General features: G+C 40.5%; 2 protein-coding genes and 2 non-coding genes across 5 annotated transcripts; 2 read left to right on the top strand and 2 right to left on the bottom strand.

Annotated features, from left to right (window-relative positions):
• Positions 1-371: 371 nt before the first annotated feature.
• On the bottom strand, positions 372-2,936 carry nfkbiaa (nuclear factor of kappa light polypeptide gene enhancer in B-cells inhibitor, alpha a). The gene is made up of 6 exons (XM_060866039.1): positions 2,623-2,936; positions 2,078-2,183; positions 1,634-1,841; positions 1,435-1,523; positions 961-1,215; positions 372-849 (listed from the first exon to the last, which is right to left on the bottom strand). The coding sequence occupies exons 1-6, from the start codon at positions 2,865-2,867 to the stop codon at positions 817-819; spliced, it is 936 nt and encodes a 311-aa protein (XP_060722022.1). The 5' UTR covers positions 2,868-2,936; the 3' UTR covers positions 372-816.
• A 5,743-nt stretch (positions 2,937-8,679) lies between these two features.
• Positions 8,680-8,752, top strand: trnar-acg (transfer RNA arginine (anticodon ACG)). Its single transcript has one exon. It is a non-coding gene; the product is annotated as a tRNA-Arg (tRNA).
• A 479-nt stretch (positions 8,753-9,231) lies between these two features.
• Positions 9,232-9,304, top strand: trnar-acg (transfer RNA arginine (anticodon ACG)). The gene has a single exon. It is a non-coding gene; the product is annotated as a tRNA-Arg (tRNA).
• Positions 9,305-11,097: 1,793 nt separating this feature from the next.
• gtf2a1 (general transcription factor IIA, 1) lies at positions 11,098-20,977 on the bottom strand. Of its 2 annotated transcripts, none has more exons than XM_060866037.1 (10): positions 20,840-20,977; positions 18,748-18,849; positions 17,963-18,119; positions 17,479-17,543; positions 17,299-17,383; positions 16,430-16,563; positions 14,541-14,642; positions 14,103-14,336; positions 13,821-13,910; positions 11,098-13,282 (listed from the first exon to the last, which is right to left on the bottom strand). In XM_060866037.1, exons 2-10 carry the CDS (start codon positions 18,760-18,762, stop codon positions 13,175-13,177), a joined length of 990 nt encoding a protein of 329 aa, XP_060722020.1. In that variant the 5' UTR covers positions 18,763-18,849; positions 20,840-20,977; the 3' UTR covers positions 11,098-13,174. The 2 variants fall into 2 exon arrangements, with proteins under 2 accessions (XP_060722020.1, XP_060722019.1); XM_060866036.1 differs by having other exon boundaries at positions 20,677-20,958.
• Between the last annotated feature and the right edge of the window lie 440 nt (positions 20,978-21,417).

The following is a 21,417-nucleotide window of genomic DNA, read 5'->3' as shown; positions in this document are numbered from 1 at the left end:
CCAGAGGAAACCCCGAGGCACGGGGAGAACATGCAAACTCCACACACACAAGGCGGAGGCGGGATTGGAACCCCGACCCTGGAGGTGTGAGACGAATGTGCTAACCACTAAGCCACCATGCCCCCTTACCCAGATCAAATAAGAAATAAATAAATAAATAAATAAATCGTTCAGTGAGCAGCAGCAGCATCATCGAGTGGCACTGAGTCACTGATTCCGCTACGGAAATGATACTGTGACTCTACAGAGCCAGGAATCTTCTGTGAACGAACCTCGGTGATCTTTAGCTTTCCGTCAGAGTCGTGATTGTAAGTGACGGATTTTGTTTCCACCGAAAAGATAAAGATTCAAATTAACAAGCAGACGAAGGATTTGAAGGAATGTTCTTTTTTTAATAAAAAAGTGTTAAATACAAAGATGACCAGAATTTACAATAGTGTCATAATTAATATTTACATGTATAAAAATAAAACTTTTGATTCTTCTTCTTCTTTTTTTTTTTTTTACAATATAATATACACTATACAATATACACGTCTAACATCTCAGGCACAGTCACTTCAGGAATTTTTGAGGAGAGGGTGAAGAAATTTCCCACAATCCCCAGCTTTCCGAGCACCTTGTTCAGCCTCATGTTTCTTTCTTCCATCCTCTTGTTGTGTGTAGAGGAGTCTGAGCCTCCACGGCACGTCACGTCACTTCACGTCACGTCACGTCACGTGATCCGCGGCTGTGATTTTGAGGACCAGCTGCCTTCTACTTTGCTTCATCTGCTTTTTAATTTTTTTTTTAGTTTTTAGCTTTTTTAAGTTCGCTTCACTTCCCGACAAACTGGATGTCGTCGTAATCCTGCGAGGAAAAAACAAGAAACTTATTAATCACTGATCAAACTTGATTTCAAACAACTTTGGGAGGAAAAGAAAGAAAATGTAAAGAAAAATGTAGAAACGTCGAACTTACACACTCGTCGTCGGACATGAGCTCTTCCTCGCTCTCGCTCTCGGAGTCGGGGAACTGACGCAGCGGGGACGCCGTCCTCACAAACAGCTGCTTCTGGATTTCGCCATTTTGTCGGCCGAATGTCAGGTGATACGGAACGTGGCCGCCGTACGTCATACTGTTCACGTCAGCACCCAAAGCGATTAACTGTTGCACGAGGGCCAGGTTCTGCAGATCCACAGCCAGGTGGAGACACGTGCGACCGCTGCACTGTTCCTGAGAGAAAGGAAAAAAGAAAGAAACCATGTTAGTTCCTTTTACTGAGAAACAAAAAACAGTTTTCCTTTCAGTATCTGTTCCAACACACTCCTGTTGACTTCATAATTCATGTCTCATGACATTAAACACCACTGCGAATGAGATGACACACAGCTGTATGTCCTTCTTTAAAAAAAACAAGTAAAGGTTTTAAACTGCAGCTACAGAAATACAAACCTTGGCATTTATATCTGCACCCAGTTGCACAAGGTTCTCCACCAACGACAGGAAGCCACAGATGGAGGCTATGTGGAGACAAGTGTGTCCTGTAATTCAGAAAGAAGAACATGATGAGCAGGCTGATGGAGGCGATCGTACGGCTGGCGTGAGTGTAAACAGGAGCAGTGTGTAGCGGTAAAGGAGGAAAGATGCTCACCGCTGTAGTTGGGGACAGACAGGATGCTGCGCAGGTGATGTGTGTTGACTTGAGTCAGGAGGGCGAAACAGGACAGTGATCCTCTCCTGCAGGCGATGTGCAGCGCCGTGTTCCCGCTCTGATCCACCAAGCGCGAGTCACAGCCGGCCTTCAGCAGCTTCTCCACGATGTGCGGCTGCTCCATGATGACGGCCAGGTGGAGTGCGGTCTAAAAAACGCACCAAAAACACGATTATTTCTTTTATTCTGGAGCTGCTATATAAAAATATTTTTTTTTTCCACAAAAAGTGTTTGTGATTAATTTTAGTTATTTCATTTTTGGATGGAACATAATTCAATTTCCAGTAATGAGTCAATTATAAGGCTTAATATATACAACGAACACGATACGTTCAGATCTCTCGCCCTGCGGACGTACAGAAAAGCGACTTGATGAACAGTTACCTGTCTTTGGTGGTTCTGGGAGTTGAGGAAGGGGTCGTTGATACAGTGCTTAATGATCTCGAGGGCTTCATGTTCAGCCTCGTGGATGATTGCGAGGTGCAGGTACCTGGAAAAACAATGTGGGTTGCTATTTAGAATTCAGTTTGTCAAGAATTACCAGCAGAGGAAGTGGATAAAACTCAGGCGTTTCGCAAGTCTGGAGTTTTTTTTAAGGTTATTTCCACCCAGTGAAGCTTTGACATATCTGACGCATGGGTTTGGCTGCGCGCCAGGGACTTTCCATTTGTCTCTCTAGCGCCCCCTATGTGCGTCAGCGCGAACTGACCGCACTTCCTTAACTTCTACAACTTTTTTATACGTCGATGCGTGCAAACAGACTTAAAGTCACTTTAACACTTAAACGCACAGAGTTTACAAAGTGTTTGCAGGGAAAAACGCGCAGTTTTGGATTTGTCTGGATTATTATTATTATTATTATTATTATTATTATTATTACCGAAAACACGCCAATAAATAAATAAAGTAAGTAATGTTAAAGCACTTACGTGTCTCCGTCCTCGGTCACTTCGCACTTCCAGGCTTGGTGCGTGTGCGCATTGTCCATCGTGTCCCTGTGCGCATCTTTACAGCTCAGACACATCAGCTCTTGCACCAGTTTCTGATACTCGTCCTCCTTCATTGAGTCCATTCCGCTGTCCACACGATCATCAACATGTTTCGCGTTTTTCGGATCCATTTCATCCAAATAGTCCAGATGGTTACTCCTCGTACGTGCTGTGTGAATATCCATGACTGTGTGTGTGTGTTGTGCCTCTGTGTCTGTCTGAGTCTCTCTATGTGTGTGTGCAGTGAGCAGGACTGAAGGAGGTGCTTGTTATATATTGACTTCTCAGGAGGGGATTTCCAGTGTCCTGGTTAAAGCAGGGGAACTCAGGGCGGGTTTTTATTCACAGAATTTCCCTCTCTGTGACTGAGCAGAGTAAGAATGAAATTTGTGCTTTTCCAATTACACACTCAGAGTTCACTTCCACCGTATATTACAGATATTATACAAGACCTTGTGAGCATGAATGAGACCCAGGTGATCATCTCACACAATGATACTAACATCACACCAAGGCATGAAAAGAAACAGCAACATTTACAGAAATGCATATAGAAAACGTGGACATAATAAAGCTTAATGTTTTATAATGTTGCACAAGATATTAAAAATATCTATCAGTTTCTCCTCATAGATTCCTAATACGTTTCTCCTTTTGAGTCTTGTGTGTGCTGGAAGAATAAATAATAAATCATAAACGTGATGAAGTACACACAGATTTTCTATACGTTTTTTTTAAACGATTGTTTGGTGCATAAAGCAATAAAACGTCTCTTCTGACTCACTCAGTAAGACGATGCTTTTTAAAAAAAAGTTGATTGTGTCTGGTGAATTGTGAGAAGTGTGTACAAAATGGAAGGCCCCTCAGTCTGGGGTTTATAGGAGAGTTTTGTGAGTTTTACTGGGACTCTCCCTATAAAAAACACCAGCGCAGAGGGCTGACTGAAGCTGAGCAATTTTCCATTCACACATTCCCTGTGGTTGGGTCCTTACTTCTGTCTGCCATTTTGTTTTTACACACACACACACACACACACACGCACACACACACGGTCTGATATGAAAGCACTCCTTTGCAATACTTTGCACTGAAACTTGGATTAAAGACACACAACCTACAGAAGCCCCAGAAAAGGGGAGTTTCTAAGCAGCTTTAATGCAGTGCACACAACCTGGTGAAAATAAAAATAACTTTTTATTCATTAAATGTTAATAGTGCTGATGGTTCTGTTAGAACAAACTTCTGTAGGGTTTATATTTATATATTTATACTTTTGTTAGATAAAGAGAAAGCATGAAGTCTTCATCTTGGACAAACGCAACAGATCTGCATGTCTGCTGCAGACAGACGACAGGAAGAGGAGCTAAACTGTGGTTTTGCTTTTTAAAACAAAGAAGCAGAGGATTAGTTTAGGGGCCTTCGGTGTAACTAAGCACACAAGTATAGAAAAATTCAGAGGGGAAACTCCGACTGTGTAGTTTTGTGTAAGTACCTGTGTGACATTACAACTGGAAACCACTCGTTGTCTGTTTACATTCTAGAGGATCTTCCTAGTAACCGACTTCAAGACACACACACACAGCTCATTTAGCGATACTGTGACACACTGTGGCAAGGTGAAAGAACACACCCGTGTGTGTGTGTGTGTGTGTGTGTTTGTGTGTGTGTGAGTGTGTGCTCTTTGTTTCTGAATCATTAACTTACATACATTCTTCACATTTTTCAGGAGGTACATCAGGAGTGGCTCCAAACTATGTGTCACATTTCCTCTTATTCTCAACACGTAACAAACTCACTGAGGGTCTTGTGAATATTTTGGAAATATTAAAGATTTGTTAAAAAAAAAAAAAATTATAAGAATTTAGCTATATTATTATTGAAAATGTATCCAAAAGGCTTAGAGAACATCCTGAAAACGCTGATTTTTGAATAAATGAAGATTAAGATTATTAGAACAACATTCTAAATATCTGAATGATGTTTCTTCCTGAACTTTATCTGAAAATGTCTTCAGATCCTCTGAAACACTAAGAGCATTTACTGTAATGTTGTAGTGCTTCAGCAGCTTCAATGCATATCTGAAAACCTTCTCATAACCCGAACTAACAGCTCATTGGACACTGTGAACCTTCTCACAACGTTTACATAAAAGTTGCCAGAAGCACAGGAGGTCAGAACAGTTTGTTAAGTTTGTTAACATTAGTTCTTTTTTATGTTAATGTTAAAATTAGTTATTAACATGTTGTTTTTAGCACAAAATTCGAATTTTGGAAACCATAAAAATGCAAGCTTCCTGTCCAGTGATGTCTTCTGAGAAAAATGTTCACAGAAAACACTCACAGAAATGTTGAACTTTCTCAGAATGAAAGGTTCCTAGAAGCGTAATGTAGCTGGTTTGGTTCCTGTTTGTGGACGTTTAACAAAAACTTCAGAAGTCTTTAGAATTACAAAACCCAGTACATCCCCAGCTAACTGACACCTTCAGCTGGATGTGTAATAAGTGCTTAATATAAAAAACGCTACTACAACATTCTATATTTGTAGAAACCTCCACCAGCACTTTATAGTAATGAACATGTTGGTGTTAAATGATGTTTGTATCATTAAAAACATTGCAGTAACGTTGTAGAAACGATTATCGTTGTGTTAGATGCAACATTTTAAATATAAATAAGACACACACTAAATAAAAAATTAATAGAACACCTTTAAAAATTTATAAGAAATTCCTACACAAGGAATAGGTTTATCATTGAAAATAATCTTTTACTTATACGTCACAACTCTGTGTGTGCGTGTGTGTGTGTGTGTGTGTGTGTGTGTGTGTGTCATAGAAGCACTTCAGGTTGAAGCACCAGGTTTAATTTTTCTAATTTTCTCCCACTCACATGTTTTGCTTCTCAGTTACATGCTAACGGATGTAAGATCTCTCTGTGCTTTACGTCTGATTAATGAAACAAAAGTTTGTACACCTCAGGGCTACATGAGTCTTTCTTGGTTGCACGTTCAGTAGCTTTGTTCAATTCTTTATTATGAAGTGTGTGTGTGTGTGTGTGTGTGCTGTTGCAGGATGTTTCTGGTTCTATGTGGTTAATATCTCTTGCTAAATTTATCAGACTGTGGTAAAGCTGTGCTCCGAGTGAGCAGGTGAACAAACCCAGAGCCACCGTACAATCAGGTAGCTTTTACTTTGCTCCACTTACGAGACTGATTTCCACACAACACGTATTAAATTCTATCAGCTTTCCATTATTACACACATGCGATAATGTGTTTTAAAAACCTTTAATTATTAGACTCTTTAATGTGTGGTTTTGTGGAGGGTCAAAACCATTATAAACATACCTACAACGCTGCTGCAACATTCCAGAATGTTCTCAAGATTAATTTTTTTTTTTAAGTGACTTTTAAGTGACGTGACATACAGCTAAGTACGGTGACCCATACTCAGAATTTGTTCTCTGCATTTAAACCATCCAAAGTGCACACACACAGCAGTGAACACACACACACAGTGAACACACACCCGGAGCAGTGGGCAGCCATTTATGCTGCGGCGCCCGGGGAGCAGTTGGGAGGGTTCGGTGCCTTGCTCAAGAGCACCTTAGTCGTGGTATTGCCGGCCCAAGACTCGAACCCACAACCTTAGGGTTAGGAGTCAAACTCTCTAACCATTAGGCCACAACTTCCCCCCTACCCTATGTTCAGTCCATCACTGTGAGAAAGGTGTTATATATAACATCACTCGGAGGAAAATGACTAGTTTTATAGGGAGTAAATGTTCTGTTATTTTACTCTGTGTGTGTGTGTGAGTGTGTGTGTGTGTGTGTGTGTGTGTGTGTGTGTATGTATTTAATTCTTACAGACAGTTGTGACAGTATGAGTGTATGACACTGAGACTCTGTGTTAAAGAGGTTGGAGGTGATTGTTTTACACAGCAGGAGTTTCAGGCTGTCCAGTTCTGGGGTAAAAGTGTGAGTAATGTCACGCCGCCCTTCTTCACGGCCACACTGTAAAGATCAGACAGTGGGACGTGAATGTAGGTCTGCAGGTTCGCAAGTCTGTGACTGGGTTTAGGTTTCATACTAAATCAGTACATTTGTGACATTTTAAATGGAAATTTGTGGTGGCACCATTTATAAAGAAACCAGATTTTATGAATGAATCAATAAATAAATAAGTGAACGATTTGGAAACTTATAAATAGATTTAAGAGGCACTTTAGCAGCGAGTTTAACCAAACAACTACAAAAATATCACTTCTTAGCTTTTATCCTGTGCTGATATTAATGTAAAATTCTCACACATGGGACGCTGTAGTACTTATTCATGCTTGATGTGTTCTGAGAAAACTGTCTAGACATTTTTTGTTGTCCTGTTTAATTAGCATAAAATATCTAATCTAATATTTGGAGTGGTTTTTTTTTTTTTTTTGAAGTATAGATGAATCACAATGATGGAGTGAGTCACACACATTCACACACAATAAAAGTCCAGCTATCGCACCAGGGAGCTTTCCATTTCCACAAATCCCCAGAAGGCAAAAGCATACACAACCTGCCCAGGAACCCCCAAAGTGCTCAAGCTTTAGGTTATGAATCACATGACTGACAGACTGTCTGCATGCGTCATGAGGAGTTTTTCAACCTTTACACTGGACTGAAGTAGATCTTGTTTCTGATAGAATGCAGCTTTAAATGACAAGTAGATAGATAGATAGATAGATAGATAGATAGATAAGATAAGATAAGATAAACTTTTATTTGTCCCACGATGGGGAAATTTCACTGTTACACCAGCAAAGAAAAAGAAATGCAAATATATAAAAGAATAAAGACATAATATAATATACAGTATAAACACAATATATAAATACAAAGAAGTAAAAGAGAAAACGAGTAAGTAGTACTTTGTTATTGTTATTATTGCAGTGAAACAGTGATAACAGTAATAACAGTGTATTATGGTGACTGGTTCACTGGGAGCAGCTCTGACTGTAAAGTCTAATAGCAGCAGGGATCTGTAGACACGCTCCTTCAGACACTTAGGATGTAACAGTCTGTCTCTGAAGGAGCTGCTCAGAGATGAAACCATTTCATACATGGGGTGAGTGTCGTTCTCCAGCAATGATGATAGTTTTGTTACCATCCTCCTTTCTCCCATCTCCTGTACAGTGTCCAGAGGAATCCCCAGGACTGAGCTGGTCTTCCTGATCAGCTTGTCCAGTCTCTTCCTTTCTGCAGTAGAGATGCTGCTGCACCAGCATACCACACCATAGAATATGGCTGAGGCCACCACAGAATCAAAAAAGGTCTTCAGTAGCTCTCCGTGCACTCCAAAAGACCACCAAAAGACAGACAGACAAACAGATAGATAGATAGATAGATAGATAGATAGATAGATAGATAGATAGATAGATAGATAGATAGATAGATAGATAGATACTTCCTTCTTGATACCTCAACATTATTTATGCTTTTTACTCTTCTTATATTTTCTGATCTGATCATTGTTTATGCGCACGTGCACTCGATTCTTTGTGTTCTGTAATATTTGTATGCAAAAACGTGTAATAAAAGCAAGTTAATCCATCTGTAACCATTACCTTCGTGTCTATTCCCTGACTTTTAATGATAATAAATAAAGTTATATTCTATGCGATTCGATTTCTACGTATAGTTGAATTTGCAGTTTTATGTAAATATGCCTTTCGAATTCATGAGTAAATTAAACGTCACCAGGCGCCCTCTAGTGATGGTTTGAAGGTGCTTTAGACAACACGGGGTGGAAAATCTGTAGACTCGAGGATTAATTAAATTAATTAATTAATTAATTAAATCAATAAATTAAATTAATAAATTAATTAAATATTGGTTACATTTTCGACACAATATCCAGTTTGGATTTCACATGTTCAACAAAAAGCACAAATAAATAATTCCCTGATGTGGGAATTAGTGTTCTTTATAAGCTCCTCTGCTGCACCTTTTGTTGCTCGGGCCAGTGGCGCAATGGATAACGCGTCTGACTACGGATCAGAAGATTCTAGGTTCGACTCCTGGCTGGCTCGTAGCTCTTTTCCTTGTTTTTTATTTCTTTTACGTGTTCTTCAGTAACATTTTGCTCTTATGACCTGGTATAAATTAGTGGCTTTAGTTACATTTAAAGTTTCCTTTACCGATCAGACCACTATTATTATTATTATTAATAATAATAATAATATTAATATAATAATGATTTTGTTCATATGAATGCTGCAGTAACACACACATTACCTGTAGTCTTAAATGTGGATATCTTTATTGTTCTCATGTTAATTTGGGAAACATAATGTTACCGAGGAGATTGTCTAAAAATACAGTGTAAAGAATTAAATGTGCAGAATTTCAGGTCTTAGTTAAGGGCGCATTATTATTATTATTATTATTATTATTATTATTATTATTATTATTATTATTATTATTATTATTGTTGTTGTTGTTGTTGTTGTTGTTGTTATGAATGTATATAAATGTTTTAAGGAAGTCCTCCAGACCATTTTAACCAACTGGGCCAGTGGCGCAATGGATAACGCGTCTGACTACGGATCAGAAGATTCTAGGTTCGACTCCTGGCTGGCTCGAAGATCTGTTTTATGGTTTCTATAATATTCTATTGTACTCATTCAGCCCCTAAATAGGAAAGAGTGGGGCACAACTGAACACTGTGCCCGTTGTAACAGACCGTAATTAATAATATTGTCTGTCTTTCCTGGTTGCCAAACCAACACTGTGCAAAAATCACACTAAAATTCACACAACTTTAAAAAGTGAAATTTAAAACACGTCAAATTCAGTATCATTTTTATCCCCAGTCTGTCAGTTGTACTACGTAGTCTGTAAATACTAAATAACCAGGCCTCAGGGGCATGTTGTAACGCAGTGTTAAATCTTACCCCACTATTTACTGCAGTAGACAGGAGTGTAACCTGCAGGACATGAAGTGAGAGCTGTGGCGAGGAGCTAGAGGTCATACGACGCTCCATAGATATCGCACTATAGACAAAAAAGACCTCTGTTGGTCACTCAATCATCAGAGAGATCAGGAGGAACTTAGCAGATCCATTTAGACAGAATCTGCCTTGTACTATGTATTGTGTCTAAAGGAGGTGAGTAGTACTAAAACAGGATTATGTACACACACAAACTAGTTCATCACCTACAGTCAGACATGTAAGTAAGCAAGTTGCTTAAAGAAATTCCTGCTATGTTATACTAATTATAAACTATTTCTTTTATACACACACACATATATACATACGTATATGTATATATATATACATGTATGTATGTATGTATGTATATATATATATATACACAAGTATTCAGACCCTTCACGTTGAGCCAGGATTGTTGCAAGGCTACAAAAAAAAAGCTGCAGGATTGCTGCACTGAAAATTCTCAGCAGCCTCCATATTTCTCAGACGGAAGATATTTGGCACGTCGTCTGGTCCTATAGAACGTCTCAGGAGAGACCTGAAAATGTCTGTTCACTGTCCCCACCATCCAAACCCAAACAAGCTCGAGAGGATTTGTGAAGAATAATGACAGAAAATCCTGCAGTCCAGGTGTGAAAACATCACCTGCGTCACACCCAGAAGACTCGAGGCTGGAAACGATGCCGGAAGGTGTTTCAGCTCGGTACTGAGTAAAGCGTCTGAATACTCACACGTTATTTTTATTTTCTTTTGAATACATTTGCAGACATTTATAGAATTCTGTTTTCAGTCATTATGGGGAACTGAGTGTAGATTAATGGCAAAAAAAGGAATTGAACGATTTTAATATCAGACTAAGATAAAACTGAAATAAAGTGAAGGGTCGGAATCCTTTCTAACCCACTGTTTATATTTCATTTGCTAAATGTTTTTACCAATATATCTTTTATCTTGTATAATTTATTATTAAACCAGATTAAAGTGATAGAAAGGGATTTTAAGTTGACATGCGTTCAACATTTTACTTTTCTTCTTTCCAGGAAAATATTTAAAATGTTTTATTTATAAAACAAGACACACACATTTCAGACAGATGTAGAAATAATGTGAGAAATGGAACCGCCAGCATGTAAAGTTCACCCTGATCTCAACACGACTTGAACGAGCGGATCAGGTGAGTAATCAACAAGAGGGAGGAAAAAAAGAAGAAGAAGAAAAGAAAAAAAAAAAAAACACTGACTTTCTTATTTTGTAGAAACTAGATTTAGGATTTAGACTTTTTAATTAAAAGTAGTTTTATAAACAGATTTTTGGTTTAAATACAATTTTAACAGTTAGAAAAAAGAAAAGAATCCACAGATGAGCTCCATACTAATGAACAAATCTGGTCACTGTTGTGGAGTAAAGTCTGATGATTAAGACTCGGTTCCACATCAGACTCAGTTTCAGCGCACGGTTTATTAACAATCATAAAAACAAAGCGTACAGTTTTAGGGTTTACTCTAAAAAGGCTACCATTTCCTCACAAAATACCTGATAGCTCAAATAATATTGAAAGGCACAAACAATAAAAGAACAAGCGGAAGATTAACATGAGAGAGAGAGATGGTGTGAAACTGTCCGTCTGTCCATCCGAGCACAACGTAGACCATCACACTGGACTCCGGCCTCACAGGAGACACAGAGAAGACGAGTGAAAAGTCAGCTACTCGTTTCTCAGACTGTTACAGAAGGAAATAAACACAGGTGAATTGTCCAAAGGAAGAACAGCTCATGATGATGTGAAGGAAAGAAAACAGTTTTCTAAACAGAACGGTGTTAAGAGCACAGTGTGGTGCAGCTTCATCCTCCATGTGTGTGTGATGGGGCCTGAGCTTCAGGAATAAATATAGCTCAAATCATACTAACATAACAGTAATGAAAAATGGGACCACACACACACTCGCACAACACACACACTCGCACAACACACACACTCGCACAACACACACACTCGCACAACACACACACACTCACAACACACACACACTCAACACACACACACACTCAACACACACACACACTCAACACACACACACACTCAACACACACACACACTCAACACACACACACACTCAACACACACACACACTCAACACACACACACACTCAACACACACACACACTCAACACACACACACACTCAACACACACACACACTCAACACACACACACACTCAACACACACACACACTCAACACACACACACTCAACACACACACACACTCAACACACACACACACACACTCAACACACACACTCAACACACACACTCAACACACACACTCAACACACACACTCAACACACACACTCAACACACACACTCAACACACACACTCAACACACACACTCAACACACGCACTCAAACAACACACACGCACTCAAACAACACACACGCACTCAAACAACACACACGCACACACACACTCAAACGACACACACTCACAACACACACACAAGAGCACAGTGTGGTGCAGCTTCATCCTCCATGTGTGTGTGATGGGGCCTGAGCTTCAGGAATAAATATAGCTCAAACACACAACACACACACACACAACACACAACACACACACACACAACACACACACACACACACACAACACACACACAGTATCTAAAACAAGGGTTACAGGGTCGATATTTTTAGTGTTCATTTTTTACAATGCTGGAAAAAAAGAACTGTCTTTAAAAAAATAAAAAGGAATCAAGCTAACGTGTGTGTGTGTGTGTGTGTGTAACATATCACAGGACTTGCTAAGCACAAAAATCTGAAATTTGAATTCGTATAACTAACAACGCCACAAACCAACACGCTAATCTAAAGGTAGGAAGGCTGAGGGTCCGAAGACATCGCAGCAGGCACGTGCCGTTAATCGGTGCGAAGAATATTGCGATATTCCACGTGTACAATATCACCAGTATGCCGTCAGAGTGTAGGAGTCGTGTGAGAAGACAGGATAAAGACAGTCATCACGGGACAGATCTGAAGGCAGCATTATGTTGCATTACGTTCGTCCCAGGAAGCGAGTGATGAACAGACACGGTGATGACATCGAAGGTTTCATCACGATAAACACAAACGTCGGCACACGTCGCCTACTTCACAGCTAATTCGAGGCACTACCGTATCTGCTCACGAAGCCTCTACTTGATCGCTTTTTTGTTTTGTTTTGTTCGAGCTGGGCGTTAAAGTTTATAATATCGAGTTAAAGACGTCCATCCGAGGATGAAGGAGCCAAAAAAAATGGCAGTTGTCATCGATCCACTGACTAAACACGCGAGAAATGTACAGATGATTTTTTTTTTGTTTTTTGTTGTTTTTTCTTTTTTTTAAAGTCGTACAGTTTCAGGACGTCCTTCTTCATCTCACACACTGTGTTTTGTCCTGATGCTGAAACAGTCCCGTCCTCCTGCAGAAATCTGACGCTTCACTCACTCACGCTCTGGAGTCCGTCGGTCGTTCGCTCGATTTTGTTTACCACTCCGCGTCTCCGATGGCTTTGGAAAAAACATAATCGCGTCCGTTCAGGTTCATGATCCCATCTTTCAGGTGGAATTTCCATTTGTTCTTACTTCTGTGGATCTGCAGAGGGAAGAAAAGAGGAAAGAAGAGTGTGTGATGTGTGTTTCTGCATCAAGGGATAAACTCCTGACAGTCAGGTCTCTCAACAAAAAAGTTAAATTCCACCCTGAAGAAAAAACTTTTGATCTGAACCTTCTCAAAACAGCTTCCATTATATTTACTTCTTTCATGGTTTATTGTCACACTGGTTAACGGGTTCCTACATTACCCACAATGCCGCTGGACTACCTGCTGATCAATGCTGCAAACATATGACTAATTAAACTCTGGATCTCAAGATGGTTTCCTTCGCTCAGTTCAGCGAGTGACCCGAGTCCGTGCAGCTCTCTCACCTCCATCACTACATTCTGTAACTACGCTACAATAACAACGTCTCCCTGTGACATCATGATCATGGGACACTGATTTCTTACAGCAATACAACATACATCAACAAATTAGTACAAGGTTCACAAACATTTTACTATAAACATTTATATTGTGTTGTAGGGTGGAGTTTTGTGTATATAGACACACACACATGCGCATACACACACACCTTATCATACTGACACACGACAACGTTCTCAGTGTCGAACAGCTCCTGATCCTCCTCGTCGCTCACGTCGTCTCCACTGTTCAGCGGCTCCTGAAAGGAAAAGCAGTAATTGTGAGATAAACGAGTGGCTGTGGGATTAATCTGATGGGTTTAATCACTTCAGCAAAACCTTACACACACACAACTACAACATTCAGATGCTGGATATATTTTACATAGATCACAGACGGATAGCAAGCAAGAGAGAAAGAGAGAGAGAGAGAGAGACACACACAAGCACACCTCCTCTACTTGGCCATCCTCTCCTCCATCTTTGTCCTTGTCCTCGTCATCATCCTCGTCGTATTCGTCCTCCTCATCCTCATCCTCCTCTGATGAGGTGTCTCCAGCTCCGTCCACCTGGAGCACCAGGGGAGCCTGTGGCTGCTGCTGCGCTTGCTGTTGTGCTGTTTGTTGTTGTTGTGTAGTCTGTGTGTGTGTTTGAGGCTGTGCTTGAGCCAGGGCTGCCTGCATCACCTGTGAAACCCACCCACCCACACAGACACACACACACTTGGTCAGAAGGTGTTGATTAAATATTGATGTTCAGCTACAGTAACGCGAGTAAGAACAAGAACTAACCTGTTCCACAAACTGTAAGTGTGATGTGTCGTTCATCAATAAAACAATCAGCTGTAATAATGTGGTGTAAGAGGAATAGAACACACAGCAGTAACTGACCTGAGGATTCTGCTGCACTTTATTCTGTGTCAGGACAATCTGCTGAGGCTGAATGATCACACCGGTCTGCTGAGAAAGACCACCCTGCACTGGGGTCAACACCTACACACACACACACACACACACACACACACACACACACACACACACACACACACACACACACACACACACACAGTGTATTATTAATTCAAATTAAATTAACTGTGTGCGTGTGTGTGTATGTGTGTGAGTGTGTGTGTATGTGTGTGTGGGAGAGTAACCTCTGTTTCCACATGTACATGTGTGTACGAGTGTGTGTGTGTACTCTCCCACACACATACACATACACACTCGTACACACATACACACACACACACCCCCACACTCGTACATACCCACACACGTACACACACACATACACACACACTTGTACACACACACTCGTACACACAAACACACATGTACACGTGGAAACAGAGGTTACTCTCCCACACACATACACACTCGTACACACACACAGTGTATTATTAATTCAAATTAAATTAACTGTGTGCGTGTGTGTGTATGTGTGTACGAGTGTGTATGTGTATGGGAGAGTAACCTCTGTTTCCACGTGTACATGTGTGTTTGTGTGTACGAGTGTGTGTGTACAAGTGTGTGTGTATGTGTGTGTGTACGTGTGTGGGTGTGTACGAGTGTGGGTGTGTGTGTGTGTACGAGTGTGTATGTGTATGTGTGTGGGAGAGTAACCTATGTTTCCATGTGTACGAGTATACGTGTGTGTATGTGTGTGTATGTGTGTGTATACAAGTGTGTGTGTATGTGTGTGTGTACAAGTGTGTGCGTGTGTACGAGTGTATGTGTGTACATGTACAAGTGTGTGTGTGTGTGTGTGTGTATATATGTAAGAGTGTGTGTGTGTACGTGTGTGTTTGTATGTGTATGTCTGTGTGTATATATGAGTGTGTGTGTATGTGTGTATATGTGTACGTGTGTGTGTATGTATGTGTGTGTGTGTGTGTGTGTGTGTGTGTGTGTGTGTTGGGGTAACCATGGACAATCAACTGTCCTTTTCCTCTCATGTTGCTAATGTGACTCGCTGATGTCGGTTTCTTCTCTACAATATTAGAAGGATTCGGCCATTTCTGTCCACACAGGCTGCTCAGGTACTTGTTCAGTCTCTTGTCATTTCTAGACTGGATTACTGCAACACACTGCTGGCAGGTCTACCTATGAACACAATCCGTCCTCTGCAAATGATCCAAAATGCAGCTGCTCGGCTTGTTTTCAACCTGCCAAAGTTCTCGCATACCACCCCGCTGCTGCGATCCCTCCACTGGCTTCCAGTAGCTGCACACATCAGATTCAAAACACTGATGCTGGCCTACAAAGCCAAAAATGGACCAGTTCCCTCTTACCTAAAAGCCCTCATCACTCCTCGCACTGCACCCTGCACCCTCCGATCTACCAGCACTGCTCGACTGGTTCCACCATCTCTCAGTGTAAAAGTATACTACAAGACTCTTCTCTGTTCTGGCACCAAGGAGGTGGAATGAACTTGCCCTAGAGGTCCGGACAGCTGAGTCACTGGCTATTTCCAAACGGCGGTTGAAGACCTACTTATTCAGGAAACACTTCAACTAGCACTTCTTTCCTTATCTTTTGCATTTAAAAAAAAAAAAACCTTTGACACTTTTTCATTATAACTTTGAACAAATGTTTTAAACTCATGGTATCTTAAGTATGTAACTTAGTGAACCAGCATTAATGTATTCAATGTTAGAGATTTAAGCACTTGTGTATGTCGCTCTGGATAAGGGCGTCTGCCAAATGCTGTAAATGTAAATGTATGTATATATGTGTGTGTGTGTATGTGTGTGTGTGTGTGTGTACATGTGTGTATATACCTGCTGTATAACAGGAGCCTGCACGCCACCAGTCTGTAACTGAGGCAGAACCCCCTGCTGCACCATTATGGACTGCTGAGGCTGAATGATGTACTGAGCACCGTTAGCAGCTCTGACCACCTGCAGTATCTGACCTGTATGTAGGAACACACACACAGTGTTAATCCCAATAAACTGTTATTACTCCGGTTACATGACAGCACACACAACTTCAACCCATATCTTCAACAGATCACCAGAGCTGTTTGAAGTCCCCTCCTGCTTTAAACTCTCCACAATCATCTGTTGTCATGAAGACCTTTGAACAGCTGGTATTGGGCCACCTAAAGTCTGTAACAGAACAGATGCTGGATACCCTACAGTTTGCCTACCATGCAAGCAGATCAGTGGACAACGCAGTCAACATTGGACTGCACTACATTCTGCAGCACCTGGACTGCCCAGGGACATACACCCAGAATTAGATTTGAGAGTCACAAACAGCTGGAACCAAATTCCTTGTGTGCGTCAACATTAACACACTTGGCCAATAAACCTGATTCAAAACAACTTCCTGCTTTCTAAAAGAGTTGCCAATCAAATTCCTGTGTAAGCTTTGGTGAGTATTATAGTGTTGAAAAAGGAACAACAAAGCTCCAACTCTGAGTGCAACAAAGTGCTGACAGCAGAGACTAATTTATGTTTAATTTATTAATGTTAATGTTTATTAATGTTTAATATCAGCACGTGACGTACACGACCCTGTGAACGAGCTGTTACTATAGAAACGATAAAGGTATCAGAGTCTGCGCTGCAGTTAGAGAGAACTAATCAACACCTGATATAGCTCTGTGGTGTGTATATAGTATAGTTATAGTAAGATGTCTAACCCTGATTAGTGATGAGCTGTTGGTAGGGTCCGACTCCTTGGACTCCAGTGGGCAATGCCAAAGTAGCTGCAGTGGCAGCTGCACTCTGTACACACACACACAGACAGACACAATTACAAGATTTGTTAATATACATCATTTATAAATAAAACCACCAGCAGACGTGTGTGAGGTCCTCACCATGCCTGTAGTGCTCATGTGCTGCAGCATTTTGGAGTCCTGGATGATCACCTGCTGCTGTGGTGCTGGTACAAAAACATAAAAGTAACAAAAGAGGGAAAAAATAATTAATCAAGGAAATATTTAAGTTGATGAAATGCACATTTACAAGAATAATTTACTGACTGTATTTTCCTGTGTACATTTCACGACGATAGAAAACCTTTTTAAAATCTAAAAAGACTTCAATATTTACAGTCAAATAAATATAGGATAAAAAAATAAGTGCTGATTCCAAATGTATGTAATGAAGCTATACGTTGTGCATGAGTAGCATGAGAGGCAGGCCAAATGTCTTATTATATTATAATAGAAATGATAAATCTACCCGAATGTAGATATTTTTATTTCATTCATTCATCCATCCAAGAGTCAGACAGATTAAAATGGTGTGTATTTTCTGTTCAGATTTCAGTGTGTGTGTGTTTGAGAAGTAAGTCCTGACCTTGATGTGCTGGAGGAAGCAGGACCTGTTGTGGTTGTGTTGTTTGTTGGGTCTGCTGGACCTGTGGAACCTGCGTCTGTGGAGCCTGAACAACCTGCTGCTCCTCCGAGTGGAAACCGTCCACAGCCTTCGACTGCATCAGTTTACTCTCCCACAGCTTCGGCAGAAAAATTAAACGTGACTGACTGCCTTTTGTCTGGCCATAAATAACCCCCCCATATAACCCTGGACTTTTAAATATATCAATGACATTGTACTGAGTCATAACTTCTATTTTTCAAGCTTTACCCTAATTGTTCGTTTCGTACTCCTAGACGTCTAGTCACTTTACCTTATATGGAGTTTTGTGGGCATCGCTACATGCAAATTGAGCCGTGTGAGGTTTGGTTTATGCAAAAAATGTACACACAACTTTAGTAAAAAAATTTTTTTTAGAAATCTGAAAAATAAGTTCTTTTTAGAAACAAAACTAACATCCTTAACAATACGAGACCATCGGTACAATATCATTGGCTTCCAATCGGAGTTTGTAAGTAATATTTTTAAATATTATTTAAAAAAAAAATTATGAATATTGTGGAATAACCAGTATATAAAGGTTAGAGTCGCTGCTTGGTGCAATAAAATGGGCGTTAAGCAGGTAGGTGTACTTTAAGCCTAGCGTGCTAATAATGTGATTATACTAATTAAACAGATTAAAGCTGTTATTATAAGAACTCAAATAAAACCCTGATGGCTTTCTGACACAGATCAAACACACACACGTTCAGTGTTTCCTCACTTACTGTTTTGAGCTCCATAAGAACCTGCTCATCCACACCTTCGTCCAGGAAGAGTTCTCGGACTTCATTAATCACATCCTCTATCACAGTTTTATAGAGTTTAGGCTGGAATATAAATCAGATGAGTACAATTTGTATAGTACAGAAATGATTATTTTTTAAATAATAATAACAGTAATGAACGATCCCACAGCGCTGTTGTTTAGTACTGAACAATGATTCTCTATCAGCAGCTCTGACATTAGTGCAGTTTACATTAATCCAATGACAAACCTGGAAACGTAACAATAACAGGATAAGAAGTACGACTTCTTTCTTTATTACATTCTTCACATACGTGTTATGATCTTTGCAGTAATCTTAGCTAACTTAAGAAACTATGTGACGTGGTACTGAGTTGACGATAACGGACACGATCGGCTATAAACCGGTCCTCTGCTCGGTCTGCTGTCTGTGAAGCATCACGAAGACCTCCACTGCATTCAGCTGGTAAATGTTGTGCCTTTAATATTCCCACATAAACACTAATATTAAACTTCTGGTTAGTGACAGGATGCCAAGCAAAGACGATGGTTTAGAGCACAAACAGCACAAAGTGACCTTTAAGCCGTAACAGTAAGTGCACAAGGTCCAGCTCATTATTACAGACCACTAGTGTCAGGCCACTGGTTGCTAGGATACGCAGATCTTTTTGCAACCTGTGTGTGTGCATTTATTTGGTTAAACACATAGTAAACTGTATGTACAGTAAATACATGACGTGCATATTGTGATGTTTACACACAAAAACAGGATGAAGAACGTTGCATCATAAAATATAATAATTATCGTTAAACCGTGATACAGGAGTATCGTTAAAGCGATATGAAAAGTCATTATTATTTCTGATGTTCCTCTATAACGGTTTAGGATCATGTTGCTATTAAATGCACTATTTAGAGCGCGCGCACGATTCCATGCAGCTCTATATAAAGCGCGTGCACTGGGGGGTTGTATCGCGCTTGCGCGCGTGACGTGGCTCGTGAAACTCGTCCCATCTTCTGTGAGATTAGACACCGTGTATGTGTATAAAAGCAGCCTGCAGTAAGGAGAACACACACACACACACACACACACACTCGCCCCGTCACGGACGTTATTCCCCTTCTGTAACACGCGTGTGATTAACTTCCGCTTTATCTGCTGTATTAGAGGGGAACAAACATGGCGGCGCCTCAGATGGAGACACAAAATGGCGCCAAGTGCAAAGTGACTACAAACAAACACTAACACACACCGTGAGGATCAGAGCTTCCCTCAGTTTACACGGAAAACTCGCTGTTTTAGACCGAGCAGTTTTAATTCCCACACTTATTAAAGCTATAATGCTTTATTTCCACAATGTCACGTTAAAAGTGCCCTAAATGTGAGTGAGTAAAGGTATAAAACACTAATAGTGCAGTATGTGATCACACTAGTGCAGTATAACACTAATAATAGTGCAGTATGTGAGTAAAGGTATGAACACTAATAATAGTGCACTATATGATCACACTAGTGCAGTATAACACTAATAATAGTGCAGTATGTGAGTAAAGGTATAAACACTAATAATAGTGCACTATATGATCACACTAGTGCAGTATGTGAGTAAAGGTATAAAACACTAATAATAGTGCAGTATGTGATCACACTAGTGCACTATAACACTAATAATAGTGCAGTATGTGAGTAAAGGTATAAAACACTAATAATAGTGCACTATATGATCACACCAGTGCACTATATGACCACAATCACACGCAGTGAAAATGGCCTTGTGTGCCTATGATGAGCACTACACAGGGAACACGAAGCCTTTATAAAGCCCTGACACTAACACAGCGATGCTTTGACCATGGATTACTGTTTGTTGAGGCTTTGTTTAGTTGCAGTGCTGAGATCAGTCCTTACCACTGGGTTTGAGTTAGCCGAGCTCGCCATTTTAACTATCGTAGTGTTACAAAAACAACAACAAGCGACAAATAGAACAGTTTAAAAACTTCAGCTAAAAGATTTAAAAGTATCGGCCGTAATTTCGGAGACAGTAAGATAAATAAATAAGTAAATGAAGCACCCAGCTGTATACGCGCTATATAATAAGGTGAGTCCGGGCTGCTCGGTCCCAGCCGTCCTGCTGCTGCCGCCGATCCGCCTTTATATACCGACCTGAGGATGCGCGAGACCATAGGGCACGGGCTGTACGCGGGCTTCGCGCCAAGTATCGCGAGATCTGTAAAACTACGCGCTGGCCTTCTTCCTCAAATCACTGTCCTGCATTACGATTGGTCAAGCACTGACCCGCCCCTGTCGCTGATTGGTTAGCAGTCCTTGTCGCGAGAATTCCGCTGATTGGACAGTTGAGCAAGTCGTTTACGTAACAATAGTTACCATAGAACGGTTTAAACATTTATTAGCGGTCAAACCCCGAAGGGGCGTAGACACCTATTGTTATCGTTAGTTTTCTTCTTCTTCTTCTTCTTCTTCTTCTTCTTCTTCTTCTTCTTCTTATTCTTATTCTTATTCTGCCATTGAAGTCAATGGCAGCCCATAGAACCGTACGTAGGAAAGTTTTGTAATTTGGCACACATGTAGAGGTCTTAGAAGTTACTACAGAAACGTTCATGTGTCTAGCTCAAACCCTCTAGCGCCACC

Source organism: Tachysurus vachellii, chromosome 3, assembly GCF_030014155.1.
Source record: "Tachysurus vachellii isolate PV-2020 chromosome 3, HZAU_Pvac_v1, whole genome shotgun sequence".
NCBI classification, from domain to species: domain Eukaryota; kingdom Metazoa; phylum Chordata; class Actinopteri; order Siluriformes; family Bagridae; genus Tachysurus; species Tachysurus vachellii.
Note: the sequence above shows the minus strand (reverse complement) of the source record. Positions and strands in the feature narration are given on the sequence as shown.